The following is a 15,507-nucleotide window of genomic DNA, read 5'->3' as shown; positions in this document are numbered from 1 at the left end:
GATGTGTCGATCATGTGCGGAGACTAAGAGAAAAGCAGAAAATAGGAAAGATTGGAGAAAGCTGGGTTTGCAGTGAAAGACTGCCTATGGGCAAAACACTTATGTATGTCCATGTCTGTGATTCGAATTTGCTGATTAAGTTTAAGTGACGTAAGTACTTTCGTCATTCTGTTCCAGTTCCTTGTAATCTGCAACAAGGTTGCAGACGGATCATGCAGATGTCATCCAACGCCTGTAGACTGTAGAAGGGGAATCAATGGTTTCCCCAAGCTTCCACCCCCCCTCCCAGTTCTGCATCCCTGTCTTATTACTTGTCTCTTTCTTCCAATAATTACCACAAATAAGGGCTTCATATCTCATAGTCACTAATGACTGTATGGTGCTGTTAATGTTGAACCTACTTGCCCTGTACTGTTCCAGTTGACCTATTGCTTACCCAGGCTGATGTCGGACCCCGCATACTCGAAGTACCCTGGAGGGGATCCTGCAGCCGCTGCCAAAGCCAGCTCCTCCTCTATGTTGTTCGGCCGACAACTTGTTGTCTTCCAATGTGTTCTGCAGCATAGACAAACCAGTTGTTACAGTTGAACATAACGCTACCATTCGGTCAATTTAGATTAGTTCTTCCAACGATCATGTCTTAATATAGAAGGAAAGATTCAAGAACAAAAAGAGGGAGATGCGACACATGAACAAGGAAAACAAGAATAAATAGTGTAGAAAGAAGACAGAGATGCGGAAAAAGAAGTTTCATAAGAAAAAGACCTAAAAATTGACAGGTGATTTAAGAAAACCCCAATGCTTGTGCGAATCATCTATACTAGAATTAAAGTAATAAAATACGAGTACAACGTGAAGAATACATGGGAAAAACAATCAAAGTCACAATGCTGTTAAGGGTGTTGTTGTCATCTTCTAATTCAGTATATTACTGCAAAATTTATTGCTGTTACAATGAAAAACCAGGAAAGGATGACTGTATCCATGGTGATAATTGAAGCGTTGGCTGGAACAACGTTGTAAGTTACAAAATTTTCATTCGGCATATTTCCGTGTGTATGTCATGTTACCTTGCTATACTCCTTGGCTTGCAACTGTCCATCAATGCAATACGTGAGATTTGTCCACCCAAAAGTTTGCTACCCTGGAACAATGTTGTACATGTACACATTTTTTTCAGCTCCCGTAAATTTTACCAAATGTAACTTATAACGTTGTTCCAGCTGATGCTTCAATTCTCCTTCACCAGTTTTGATAAAAAAAAAAAAAAAAAACTGAAGTTTGCAGTAATATACTGAATTAGATGATTATATCGTCCTTATGAGAATTGTGACTTTGTTGTTTTTCCCATGTACTCTTCATATGTACTTTCTTTAACACTGTAGTGTATTTTATTTGATCCGTCCTTGGAGTTAACTCTCTTTAAGGGCCCAGACCAACCAGCCGGCAAAAGCAGAGGTGGATGTTCATCCAACCAGAATGGAGGTATAGTGTGTTTAGAACAATAAACCCCAAAGCCATTTTACTGTAGCTAGATTTTGCTACCGATCATAGCTTCCCAAGTGCATCATGATGCTGAGTGGGCACCAGTCTCATGCCCTGGCTGAAATTTCATGAGGAAATTTCTCTTCTCACGAGGACTCGAACCAGTGTGCATTTCATAGGACGAGTCCCAGACAGGCTGCTTTACACCATGACACCATGGCATGGGACATTTTATTTGTTACTGATATACAGGGTGTCCCATTTATTTTGTGCACCTATCACAACTTTTTTGTTTGGATAGGTATTCGTTGGAATTTTTGTTTTTGGAAGTTATGTTAGAATGAGGGGCTAACATGAGTGTGGAGATTTGGTGCATGTAACTACATTATGGCACAAGGTACACGTGACGTCATTAATTTTTCAAATAGCACTACATACTTTCATCATGTTACATTGATTACACACATTAAGAAGAGTTCAAAAATGTATCACAAAGTCATCTTCCTAAAACGAAACAAAAACATACTTCCAATGTGATAATGTTATGCTTGGAGAGTTACAGAAGATGTTCCAAATGGTGACCATTCACATTAATGCACATTCGAAGGTGTTCCCCGAAAGACCGTATGACTGCCCGGCATGTTGCTGGCTGAATGGACACACAAGCCTGTCGAATGCATTGCTGCATGTCGTCTGGTGTTGTCAGAATGTTCTGGTACACACTGTTCTTTACAGTTCCCCACAGGAAGAAGTCGAGCGGCGACAGGTCCGGAGAACATGCAGGTCACTGTACGTGGATTGTGGCGTCGACAGTGATTTGTTTACATGTTAAGACGGCAAACACACAACATACGATGTGTACGGACGTCAGTCGTCTTTCGTTTAGTGTAAGTTAATGCACAACAAATGGCACATTCTGATGGCATTTATTTTGCATTTTGTTGTTGTTATTGATTGGGAAGGTGACATTGTGATACATTTTTGAAGTCGTCGTAATGTGTGTAATCAATGTAACATGATTAAAGTATGTAGTGCTATTTGAAAAATTGATGATGTCACGTGTATCTTGTACCATAATGTAGTTATATGCAACAAATATCTACACTCATGTTAGCCCCTCGTTCTAACATAACTCTCAAAAACAAAAATTCCAACACCTATCCAAACAAAAAAGTTATAATAGGTGCACAAGATAAATGGAACACCCTTTATATACTGATATATAAGAAACAAATGAGGAAAAGAGAATACAGCCGTTCGTCACTGTGTATTACACAGCATACTTTTGTTTGTGTTTGTATCAAGAGGACACTTAAGCAGATGGCAGTACATTATTGAGTTCGTAATCATACTATTGCAGTCAGGTAAGTCAGTTTCATATCTGTAATACATAGTGACAAACAGTTGCATTGTGTGTCATTTGTTTCTTGCCAAAGAGCTCACAGTGGAAGATATGCTGTTCTCACAGTGATGCTCATTTCTCAGAAGATATTAATTTTAGAACCCATGTTTGTAGAACTTTTACTTCTTGCTTTGATGCATACTACTTCCTCTGTAAGTATTGGAACCTTTTTTCAGAACACCCTGTATAATTAAGCCTACATCACTATCAAAATATTCCTAATGTCATAAAATGGGTTAATAAGAAGCCGACTATGTAAGGTTTGCTTAAAAGTTTTATAATCTACATTCTGTCCATTTGGTGACATTTACTGAACACACAAACTGCAATGTATTGAAACCACTTTTTGGATTTTGTTGGTTTGACATAGGGCTCGATAAGGTCTAGGTGAGTAATGATGCAGCTCAGATCTGCAACAACAGTTAAGAATCTTTCGCTTACAGAGGTCCACATTATGCATCACAGCATCACTCTACAGCCTCTCATTTAAATTAACGTGCCGCAGTGTGACAGACCTGAGGCCGCTTGCACTGATGTACTTCTTGTTGCAGCCCTGGCAGGTGTAGGGCCGCTCGTTGGTGTGCAGTCGCTTGTGCAGCTTGAGATGCACGAACTGCGTAAACTTGGCCGGACACAGGTCGCACGCGTACGGCTTCTGGCCCGAGTGCAGGCGCAGGTGAGTCTTCAGGTTCGATGTCGAACTGAACCGCTTCTTGCAGATGTCGCACTGGTGAGGCTTCTCTCCTGCAAATAAGAGATGGACCTCAGATATTATCAGGCTCACTCCTGAATTCACTAATTTGTTTCCTGCTTTTCTATAACAGAGTTCTGTAGTCTCACAATACTCCTGCAGAGACATCAGGGCCCTTTCCACAAAACTATGGCATTATACATTACAAATTACAACTGAAAATTATTGTCAAGTATGGAGCTTGTCTTCCTTTTCCACAAAATTATGGGTATTTTTTCAGAAATGCTACACCACAGGAGGCACAGTTTTCTTTCGCTTCACTGGCATCTGTGAGATGTATATAGTGATGAACACGTGGTTTTAGTTCGCAGTTCGAAGAATTCTTTGAGCAACAGTGCATATTACTGTGGAATCCCAGCGACCAAGTCACTCAACTGAGTGCACTCCTTGTATAATGGCAGTTGACTTAATATAAAAAAATGTCAACATGTCGAACCTGGAGTCAGGCCACAAAGGGAAAAACACTGGAGAAGAGGGATTCGATCCGGTGCTGTGGATTGAACTTTGGCGTAGCTCAATGGCTAGAGCGCTTGGTACATAGAACCAAGGACCCAGGTTCGATTTCCAGCACCAGAGCGAATTTTTCTCCTCTAATATTAATACAATAAAACACCGATAAGATGCTGTTCAAGGGACCGGGTGTAAACTGCATATTAACCAGGACCGCGTATTAGGCAGATATACTAATTTTGACTTATATACAGTATCTATTGAAGTACATGATTCATGAAAGGTAATATAGTATTACTCCATTATGTAATTACTGTATACCTTATTTTATTTCAAGGAGTGCAGTTCGGAGCTCCTTTGAACACTCGCTTACAGATTTATGACTTCCTACACTAACACCTCTGACAATTCCATCCTGTCCCCTCGTCCCAAGATTGCACAGTTGCCACAATCCTGGTGACCATCGAAGTCAGACTGACGGGATTCTTGGAATTCGGAAAAGATGCGACAACTCTGCCTCCACGTGAATTTGAGGGGAGCCTGTCAATTCTTCTGAACGAAGGTTGTGATTGGTTAATAAGAAGAGAAGACAAGGTTTCCGTCACAGTAAGGAAGACATTTATTTATGGCAACCAATTAGTAGGGGGCAGTAGAAGGTCTGTCGGCAAAGTCCTTTCTATGAAACTGCACTCCATGAAATAAAATAAGGTATACTGTATGTCAAAGACATTTACAATATGTACTGTACTTAATTCTTTCGGAAAAAAAAAGTCAGTTATAGTTGTTTGCCGTGTGCGTGTTTCCAAGTCCTCATGTTTACCACACTTCAGTTTCCTGCGATTATATCCTCTCGACATCGCAGCTGTAGTGATTGAGTCGCGATTTTTTATTATCGTTCTTAATATCGATGATGGGATTCCTAATGAATCAGAGAGTTGTTTCTGAGTAAGAGTACTGTTCTCATCGTACTTTCGTAAGATTTCCAATTTTTTCGACGCACAAAGCACTTTTCATTTTAACACTCATTGTAATCACATTCACAGACACTTCAATACACTAAGGGACAACAAACTGCCCAGCAAACATTTCCAGAATTTTATTAGGGCCAAGTAAGGAATGTTGATTGAGAGAGAGGATTAGCAAGAGGGTGGGGTATTGTAACTTTAACCGCGCAGGTAAAGAGTCGAATAAGAGAGCGTAACAAGAGAGTGGGGTATACTAAGGTATGAAGTATGAAGGTTTAAATGCGCAGGTAAAAGGTCGAATACCAATACTTTTCAGGTTAATGGCACCAGTGAGTTCAGTGACCAAGATATTCATTGCTGTTACAGTACATTGCTGAAAATTACATCGAAAATAGTCCACAAAAACAGCATATTATGTGGGACTTCTGCGCAAGAAACGGGGTATTTTATAAAGACGTTATATATGACATGTACAGCGACTGGACAAAAAAAGTGTATTACATGGGATAGCGTAATAAGCAGGCGCGTCTTATCGAGGTTTTACTGTATCTGTAGTCGTGTTTCTGAACTGTGAATATTCTGTTTCTTTCCTACTTCATGGGGGCTGGCTCGAGGCAAGCACATAAATAACAAACATATTGGAATCTTTGGTCATTTTAGCATTCTCATTGTGCGGAAGCGTTAGAACTGCCACAGCGTCCATTTTTAAGCAGTTCAAAAAATGATAAATTTTGTGACAAACCAACAGGTGAAAAGTAGTATGATGTTTTTCAACATTAAAAAAAAAATCCATTCCATTTCAAAATCTTCTCAAAATAGTGTCATTAATCATGTGTCTTCCAGATAGTAATTCATCAGTTGAAAGACTTTTCTCCACAATGAACTCCAATCTGGACTGAAGAAAAGTCAAGAATGAAAGTCGAAACAGTTAAAGCTTTTTTACAAGTGAAAACAAACTTTAATTTCTCATGTGAAGAACTTAGTGCGAAGCCGTATGAGTATCAATGGATCCTCAAAAAGATACATTTTTCAGATAAGTACTTGCAAAATGTGTGTGTTAAGAGTTCAATGTGAACAATATTATGTGAAAAGCTTCCATGCATATGTCAGTACTGAAGTTGAATTTTTAGTGGGCTATAATTATGTTTAAGAGTTATGTATATTTATGAATTTAATTTTAAAAAGTTAAGATACTCTACAAATTTAGTGTGCAAAGGTCTATCATTGTATCTACTGTTACATGTATTTTGTGCAACTTTTTAACAGAGAGTGACTAGGTAAGCGTTTGTGATTTTTTTTGAAATTGCCAATGTCCCCTGCTGGACCATAAAAAATCTGGTCAGCCTACTACCAAAGCAAGTACATGAAGAGAAGTGTGCTATTTATTTATTTTTGTCTGTGGTGTTCTCGCTCATAAATATAATATTCAAGATTGAAATATCATTGGACTTATGTTTGGTGCATGAGGAACAATTCCCAAATTTACATTGGAGACTAAAAAAATTAAAAGTTCCTGAAAAGACTCTTTTGACAATTGCATCAACCATTCTAAAATCTTCATTGAAGATCATCAATCACCATCTCTATTCTTCTTTATAATATATCACTGTATATTATTTATTTTTCAATAAATTCTTATCGTATTGATAGCTACCACATCTTGTTGCAGACCATTAAATTTGTTTTTAAATTTTATTATGCACATTTCCAACATTAATTTACATTTTCTTTATTTTATTCATTTGAAGTGATTAGGTTGCTGATATTTTAAATCCAAGATTTGAACGACTATCAATATGATGGTACTACTTCAATATGATGCATCAATAAAAACATGCATTTTCATGTAAATCCTCGGTCAATTCACGACAGAAGATATAGGTTTGTGTATTTGCTAATTCCATAATTGGCGTTGTACTTAGATTTGATGTTAATTGAACACCAACAAGACAAATGTTCTTGTGAGTTGATAAGTAAGAACAAGGTAATTCATCATTTAGTCAACTCTGACGATTTGAACCTGTTTGTAAATAAGAGCATCAAACTCCAGCAAGGCAAAAGCTTCAGATTTGTAGTGCTATCGGTACTTAGTAAATACACAATTTTTGTTACATCACTGAAATATGTTCTAACTAACCTGTGTGGACTAGATGATGTTTCTGGAGATGGGCCAGCTGAGTGAAGCTTTTCGTGCAGACATTACATTTGAAGGGTCTTTCACCGGAATGCGTTCTCAGATGCACTTTGAGGTTGGAAAGCTGTCCGAATGTCTTGCAGCAGACGTTGCACTCATAATGCATCTTGCCATCCTTCTTCTTGAGCGGGTACGGCAGGGACTTGTAGCCCCTGGAGCCATTCTGACTGCTGTTGGGGCTGAGGGGACTACCGCTTCTACCACAGCTACCGCCCCCACCCCCATCTGGTGACATCGGCCTCTCGCATCTCTGCGGAGACAACTGCTGTAGTGGCGCTAGCGGCGTCAGAAGGTGGTGACTCAAATGCAGGTTTGGATTCGAGCCGTTCATGTGTGCGCCATTCTGCAGCGCGATCATGGGTGGAGGATGGTGCAACCCGGGAGCACTTCTCTCCAGGATGTGGTTTGAAGAGTGGGGTGGAGAATATGACGTTGTCGATGCCGGTGGACTTGGGTGGTGGATTAGCCCACCATTCTGTGTCGAATACAAGCCGTACGGATACGATGCATGGTTGCCGAATATTGGAGCTGACGGAAGGATATTGCTGGGTTGCCCATTGAGATAGTTCAACTCGGGATGTGGAATCGGAGACGGTGGACCGTTGTGATAAACTGGTGGCTGTGGTGGAGTTGGTGTTCTTGGGGAGTGAAGAGGTAAACGAGTAGGTTGTAAGGGAGGTAAAATGAGGTGTGGGTGTTGAGGGGACTGTGCGGGTGGTTGGGGGAGGATCTGGGGGAGGGGCTGTGTGGTGGTTGTGTTTGAACTAGAGTCAGGGCTACAGGGTAGTGCTCCATAACGATGGGACTTCTTGTATGAGTAAGCCATTTCTGTCGGTGATGATGGGGGAGGGGTGGCAGCTGGTAACCTGTGGTTTGGAGCATCTTTGTTGTTGTTGGTGTCCGTCCTATTCCTGGTCAGGATGTTCTCCAGAATGCTTGTAGCAGGAGGGCTATGCCTGGTGATTGTGTTTCCACCACTGCTTACTACCTCAGGTTCATAGTACGGTTTGGGTGGTGCAGGGGGTGGAGGGGGCGAGTCTATGATGATGACTGCATCATTAGGAGTAACTGCCCTCCTAGGAGAAGTGGCAGGAGTCTGCTGGCTAGAAACTAAGTCCTTATCACCCCCGTCAACACTCTCTGTACAATCAGTAGGCTGCTTGTTTTTGTAATGATATGCTTTAGAGATCTTGATTTTCACTTTACGATATTCATTTTTCTGGATGTCCGGTGGTTCTACAACCACAGTTGTCTCCCGTTCTGTTGGTTTCTTACTGAAATTATAAACAAAACATGAACTCAATTAATTTCATAAACTGACAAAAATTATAAGAAATGTGTTTGTATGCCTGTAAAATTATTATACAACTTGATTGCTTTAACAGATCGATGTTTTCAAAAGTAACTGGTAACCTTAATTGGACATATTTTCTGCACAATCTTTAAAATTCTGGCTCTGACTTATTAAACGAGAAATGGGATTTTTTTTGCATCACCATGACAACGAGTTTTGTTTCTGATTGGTCTGGTGATCGTGTTATCAGTACACATTTCCTGTAACTTGGCCAGTAAGATCACAGATTATTGGTTGTGGAACTATCTGAAGAAAAGAGTATTCTTGAGCAAATCTACGGCAGTTGACGAGTTGAAAGACTTCACAGCACACTCTGTGACAGATATTCCACAACACGAACTCAAAGACACTGAATAAAGCATTGAAAAGCAGCTCTTACTTGTACAAGAACAAGTGAACATATACAGTAAAGTTATGGTAATGGGTGGTGGTGCAAAACCTGTTTTTTGTGTAATAAGTCAGTGCCATTATTTCTAAGATTGCGTAGAAAATATGACCAATTAAAGTTACCCCACACTTTTGAAAGAAAAAAAAAATTACATTACGTTTATCACTAGATGCATGACGTATATTATTACTGATATCAGTATTGCAAAATTTGTCAACTTTGTTAGCTGTACCTGTAAAAACCAGGCCATGAAATATCAGAAGATGAGAGCATTACAAAAATCAGCCCCCTTAGAAAGTTTGAAAAAATAAAAATATGAAATAAAATTAAATGGAAGAATATTGGATATGATTTCTCAAAAGAGCAAAATTAAAGCGATGATGATGATGATGATGATGATGATGATGATGATGATGATAATAATAATAATAATAATAATAATAATAATACACATAGGTTGTCACAAGTAAGCTGCCTAACACTGGCAGGGCCTAGAACCAAAAATTAAAAACAAATATTATTAGGTCTACAATGATTAGTGTATGAAAACTGTCGTTACAATTATGTTAATTGTACATTTATAAGCTTCGTAAACAATTTTACGAACTGCAGACAAAGTGAATATTCTATACTTAAACGACATTTCTTGACGACACAAAAGGCAATGTAAGGGGGCTGCATAGTCTTTGCTACATTGGGGATAGAAGATTTTTACATTTAAAATGTTAATGAAATTGGGGACAAGGCTGGACAGTGCATACGTGTACAGGAGCTAATCTACATTCTACTTTACTGGAACTGCAGCACACAAGAGAACAGAAGGCTACTCTATACCCATTGCTATACTGTGAGTGCCTCCCTCTAACAATTCGTGAGGTTTAGATACCAAGGATGAGTGCTTGGCGGGGGCGGGGGTTAGCACTACGGTATGGTTATCAACATGTTGACTGCATTTCATTTATTCAATTCCATTGATTTTACATCAGCACTGAAGCTTTAAGATGTGGAATAAGTCAAGAGTTATACAATTTATTTTACTACAAACTCTATTTAGAGATTAGAATATGACAATTGTAATATTGTAATTTATTTAAAGTTCCTTTTAAACTACAGGGGCTATTCATAGACGATCAAGATCATAATTGTAATATTGTAATTTATTTAACGTTCCTGTTAAACTATAGAGGCCATTCAGAGATGATAATATGATAATTGTAATATTGTAATTTATTTAATGTTACTTTTAAACTACAGAGGCTATTCATAGGTGCTAAGATGATAATTATAATTCTTTATTTAATGTTCCTTTTAAAGTTCAAAAGCTATTCATAGACGATAAAACAACAATTGTAATTTTAATTATTTATTTGACTTTCCTTTTAAACTACAGAGGTTATTCATAGATGATAATATGATAATTGTAATATTGTAATTTATTTAACGTCCCTTTTAAATTACAGAGGCTATTCATAGATGCTAAGATGATAATTGTAATTCTTTATTTAATGTTCCTTTTAAAGTTCAAAAGCTATTCATAGACGATAAAACGACAATTGCAATTTTAATTATTTATTTGACTTTCCTTTTAAACTACAGAGGCTATTCAGAGATGATAAGATGATAATTGTAATATTGTAATTTATTAAACGTCCCTTTTAAACTACAGAGGCTATTCATAGATGCTAAGATAATAATTGTAATTCTTTATTTAATGTTCCTTTTAAAGTACCTACAAAAGCTATTCATAGACGATAAGACGACAATTGTAATTTTAATTATTTATTTGACTTTCCTTTTAAACTACTGAGGTTATTCATAATATGATAATTGTAATTTATTTAACGTCCCTTTTAAACTACAGAGGCTATTCATAGATGCTAAGATGATAACTGTAATTCTTTATTTAATGTTCCTTTTAAAGTTCAAAAGCTATTCATAGACGATAAAACGACAATTGTAATTTTAATTATTTATTTGACTTTCCTTTTAAACTACAGAGGCTATACATAGACGATAAGATGATAATTGTAATTGTAATTCTTTATTTAACGTTCCTTTTAAACTACAGAGGCTATTCATAGATGCTAAGATGATAATTGTAATTCTTTATTCAATGTTCCTTTTAAAGTACCTACAAAAGCTATTCATAGACGATAAGATGATAATTGTAATTCTTTATTTAACATTCCTTTTAAACTGCAGAGGCTATTCATAGATGATAAGATGATAACTGTAAAACTGTAATTTATTTAATGTTCCTTTTAAGTTACAGAGGCTATTCATAGATAAGATGATAATTGTAAATTGTAATTATTTAATTAACGTTCCTTTCAAACTACAGAGGATATTCATAGACGATAAGATGATAATTGTAAATTGTAATTCTTTAATTAATATTCCTTTTAAACTACAGAGGCTATTCAGAGATGATAAGATGATAACTGTAATACTGTAATTTATTTAATGTTCCTTTTAAGTTATAGAGGCTATTCATAGATGATAACTGTAAACTGTAATTCTTTAATTAATGTTCCTTTCATACTACAGAGGCTAGTCACAGACGATAAGATGATAATTGTAAATTGTAATTCTTTAATTAACATTCCTTTTAAACTACAGAGGCTATTCAGAGATGATAAGATGATAACTGTAATACTGTAATTTATTTAATGTTCCTTTTAAATTACAGAGGCTATTCATAGACGATAAGATGATAATTGTAAATTGTAATTATTTAATTAACGTTCCTTTCAAACTACAGAGGCTATTCAGAGATTGTAAGATGATAATTGTAAATTGTAATTCTTTTAAACTACCTGTACAGATGCTATTGAAACTTAAATTATTCATAGATGCTAAGATGATAATTGTAATTGTAATTCTTTTTAACATTCCTTTTAAATACAGAAGCTATTCAGAGACGATAAGGCAATAATTGTAATATTTAATTTATTTAATGCTTCTTTTAAACTACAGGCGCTATTCAGACACTCTAATATCATCCTATTTCTAGTAAAACAAATTAATTCCACTTTTGTGTAAAATAAGTTAAGTACAGTTCCCAACTTGTCTTTCCGTGCTCTGTATTCTAGTAAAATCGAATAAGTCCAAAATGTTGTAGGCAACAAACCAATGACTTTATTTAAAGAATTTATTATGACTCATTGACATTAATAAAGTTTTAATTGGTATTTTTACAAAATTTTCATTACTGCACTTAACTGGTTTTACTAGTAATAGGACGATATGATAATTGTAATGGTAGTTTTTTATTTAACGTTTCTTATACTACAAAGACTATTCAGAGATGGTAAGATGATATTTGTAATTGTAATTATTTATTTAACACTACCTTTAAATTACAGAGTCTATTCAGAGACGGCAGGAAGATAACTGTAGTTGTAATTATTTTATGTTCCTTTTCACAACACAAATGAGGATATGATGTACAATTAATGAAAAAGGTGATAACAGGTAACAACCCAAATATTTTAAGGAAAAAATCGGCTTAAAATAGACACAATGTCCGCAACAAATGTGCCTTGGATCGGACAAGATCCAATATGATAATGAACTGTCATCAGAATGAGCTACAAATGAATCTCAACATGTTGATAATATATTTTCACTACTGGTACTGCTTCTACGCTGCATGTGTGGGAATATATGAAGATTAAATCATATCACAAATAATGCTTTGAGGCTTGAGACCAGTTTGGTAGTTGGGTTGTGTAGTACTAGAAATTGGAAAGTCAAGAGAATGGTAGACTGTGGAACAAGTAATTTTTACATACTATAATTCTGTGAAGCATGCATCATGAAGATGCCAAAGGAAAATATCTGGATAACACAATAACAAGAGGATCTTTGATTAGCAAATTAGTTACAAAATTCCTTAATATGAAAAATCAGGGTTTGGTGTGTGATTGGTGCATATAATCTGGCTGGTGTTTAACAAGGCAGTGAATCCTGAAAAATAAGCTATAATATCTTCGCATTGCCTACCTTGATGCTACTCAATTATGAAGATATTTCATTAAGTTACTACTGATTTGATACATTTTCCAATTCAACCCAGAAGATTACTGTTGGTCTTACAGACGAAAGCTATAAGCTCCCCAGTCACTTTAAGCTATAATGGTAAGGGGCCAAAGGCAGTGCTTATTGTCATTTTGTATATATTTATGTTTATGTGTTAATTTCTGGACACTGCTGCAAGGAGCTGGTGTTCAACATAGGTTTTGGCAGGTCATACTGATACTTCAGTACACAGTCGAACCTCTGTACAAGAAAAACCAATATAACGATAAACCCTGTTGCAACGATAAAGTTCTGGCATATTTCCTATATTTTAAATGTGTTTTATCCATCATTACAATAGTCAAATTTTGGAGAATCTTGATGGAACGATAAAAACATAATAATATTAAAAAATTTATTTGGCTTTCGTGTTTTACTTAGTATAGCCCTTTTACAGATGTTTTTCCATTATTTCGTCTATCCTCTTTCATTGATTAATCTTGGTATTCTGCGCAAGGAGTGTGATGAAATAGAGCAACTGCTTCAAGGGTGCGTAACCCTTAACAGGATTCGCCTGCCTTTATGGTCTTGCTACTGTCTTCCTAACCACTGGTGCCTTACACATTCGAGTGTTAGTTGTTAATGATGGCAGGTGTAATACGAAAACAAATCAGTTTGGAGATAAAAATTACCTGCATTTAATAAATTAGGTAGGGAATTGAAACGGACTTAAAGTAGCTGAAAAGTATGGACTTGTACACTCAACACTGGCAACATTCATAAAGAAACTCAAGGAAATAAAGGACAGTGTCGCAAGTGGTGAAATTAATCCTGAACATAAGGGTTTAAAAAATATGGGCAGCAAAAGACGTTGACAGTGCTAACTTGAAGTGGTTTAACGAAATGAGGGCACTTAACATTTCTATAACAGGCCCTATTCTGTCCCAAGAAGCACTTAATTTTGGCAGTGTACTTGGTGATTTGAACTTCAAAGCATGCATCAGTTGGCTACAACATTTTAAACACAAGCATGGGATTATTTTAAAATGGAAACTGGAGAAGAAAAATCTGTTCCCATTGGCAATGCTAATTCTTAGTGTACTACTAAAATGGCTGAAGTTATGAAAAATAGCGTCCAGATGATCTCTTTAAATCGATACGCTGGTATGCAAACATTTTGCTACAGACAAACTGTTTATATTTTTCAGTTTCACACTATAGATCAGTGTTTCTCAACCTTTTTAAGTTTGCGGCACCCTTGGGAATAACATTAAAAACTGGGGACACCCTTTCTTGCATTAAAAAAATTGAAGTTTAATATATTCATTTATCCATGACCACAACGAAAAGCATGCCTTTACTAAATACTTTTGCGTTTGTAAAGTAGGCTTTTATTCAACATTACTTTATTCCACTAGTGAGATAAAGACTTTACCTCATAGTTTGAACTTTATCTCACAGTTCATTAGTATTTTCCTAGTACCCGGGCATGCACGTATACTTTTCCATTCAAGAAGTTAATACCATATATTAACCTGCGAAGTTGGGTTTATAGGATTTTAAAATAACACGCGTTAGCCAACTGAGCTAAGCAGGCACGATGATTAATTACGTTTTAATATTCCTCTTAAGTTTACAGAAGTAAAATGTGAAATTATTTTAATCACATTAGTCCCATGAACACTTCTAAATAATCCCTGAAACTTCAAAAAGACGAAAATACACGTTTAAAATGAAAAAATATATATTAAAATTACATAATTAATTATAATTTGTTATTTATCCAATGCCTTAGATACCATTCTTCACTAATCATGGCCTCCTACATCATAACCTACCTAGTACACGTATCGATTCTAAAATTCATGCCATGATATGTGATTATATGAGGACTTATTTTCAACATATTTTCTTTTATAAAACATAATTTTTCGTTATGGTCATGGATAAAATTACGTATGGTACTTATGAGCGTGATCTTTATTGCGCTCGTGTAATTTAAGCGCTCGGCTGACGCCTCGTGCTTAAATCTTTCCACTCGCGCAATAAAGATGCACTTACCTCACAAGTACCATAAATAACTATTAATGAAAGATGAAATAATAAGTAACGTACATCATAACAAAATACGGTAAAGTTTACTACAATCACTGAGTAAAAATATATCAATAGAGTTTTGTTCAATTAATCATTAATGTGAAACTTGTGTTTGATGCATAGAGCACTGGTACACGATATCGGGCCTTACACTTGACAATGAAACACGCAAATCATCCTCAAGGTTATTCAATCTATTTCTTGCTTTGTATTTTGTCATCATAGCAGAGAAGGCTTGCTCGCATAGATATGGGATATTGAAAAGGGCAAAAGTGCGTTAATTGCTTTCTTCATTAGGTTAGGATACTCCTCTCTCAGTTGAAGCCAAAAAGCAGCCACCGACGCCTCACTCTTGGTGAACTTAGCTTTGAGTGTGGAATCAGCGCAAAGATCAATAAATT

At 36.3% G+C, this 15,507-nt stretch overlaps 1 protein-coding gene across 5 annotated transcripts in view; it reads right to left on the bottom strand.

Moving 5' to 3' along the window:
• Blimp-1 (PR domain zinc finger protein 1) overlaps positions 1-15,507 on the bottom strand; it is a 454,433-nt gene that overhangs the window by 14,410 nt on the left and 424,516 nt on the right. For all 5 annotated transcript variants that reach the window (XM_069832827.1, XM_069832830.1, XM_069832829.1 and 2 more), the window contains 3 exons: positions 7,191-8,521; positions 3,403-3,631; positions 437-555 (listed from right to left, as the gene is read on the bottom strand). In XM_069832827.1, coding sequence (XP_069688928.1) covers positions 437-555; positions 3,403-3,631; positions 7,191-8,521 — 1,679 coding nt within the window. The remainder of the gene's footprint in view (positions 1-436; positions 556-3,402; positions 3,632-7,190; positions 8,522-15,507) is intronic.

This window comes from Periplaneta americana, chromosome 8 (genome assembly GCF_040183065.1).
Source record: "Periplaneta americana isolate PAMFEO1 chromosome 8, P.americana_PAMFEO1_priV1, whole genome shotgun sequence".
Lineage (NCBI taxonomy): Eukaryota > Metazoa > Arthropoda > Insecta > Blattodea > Blattidae > Periplaneta > Periplaneta americana.
The sequence above is the reverse complement of the archived record's forward strand: the minus strand, read 5'-3'. Positions and strand labels throughout refer to the sequence as shown.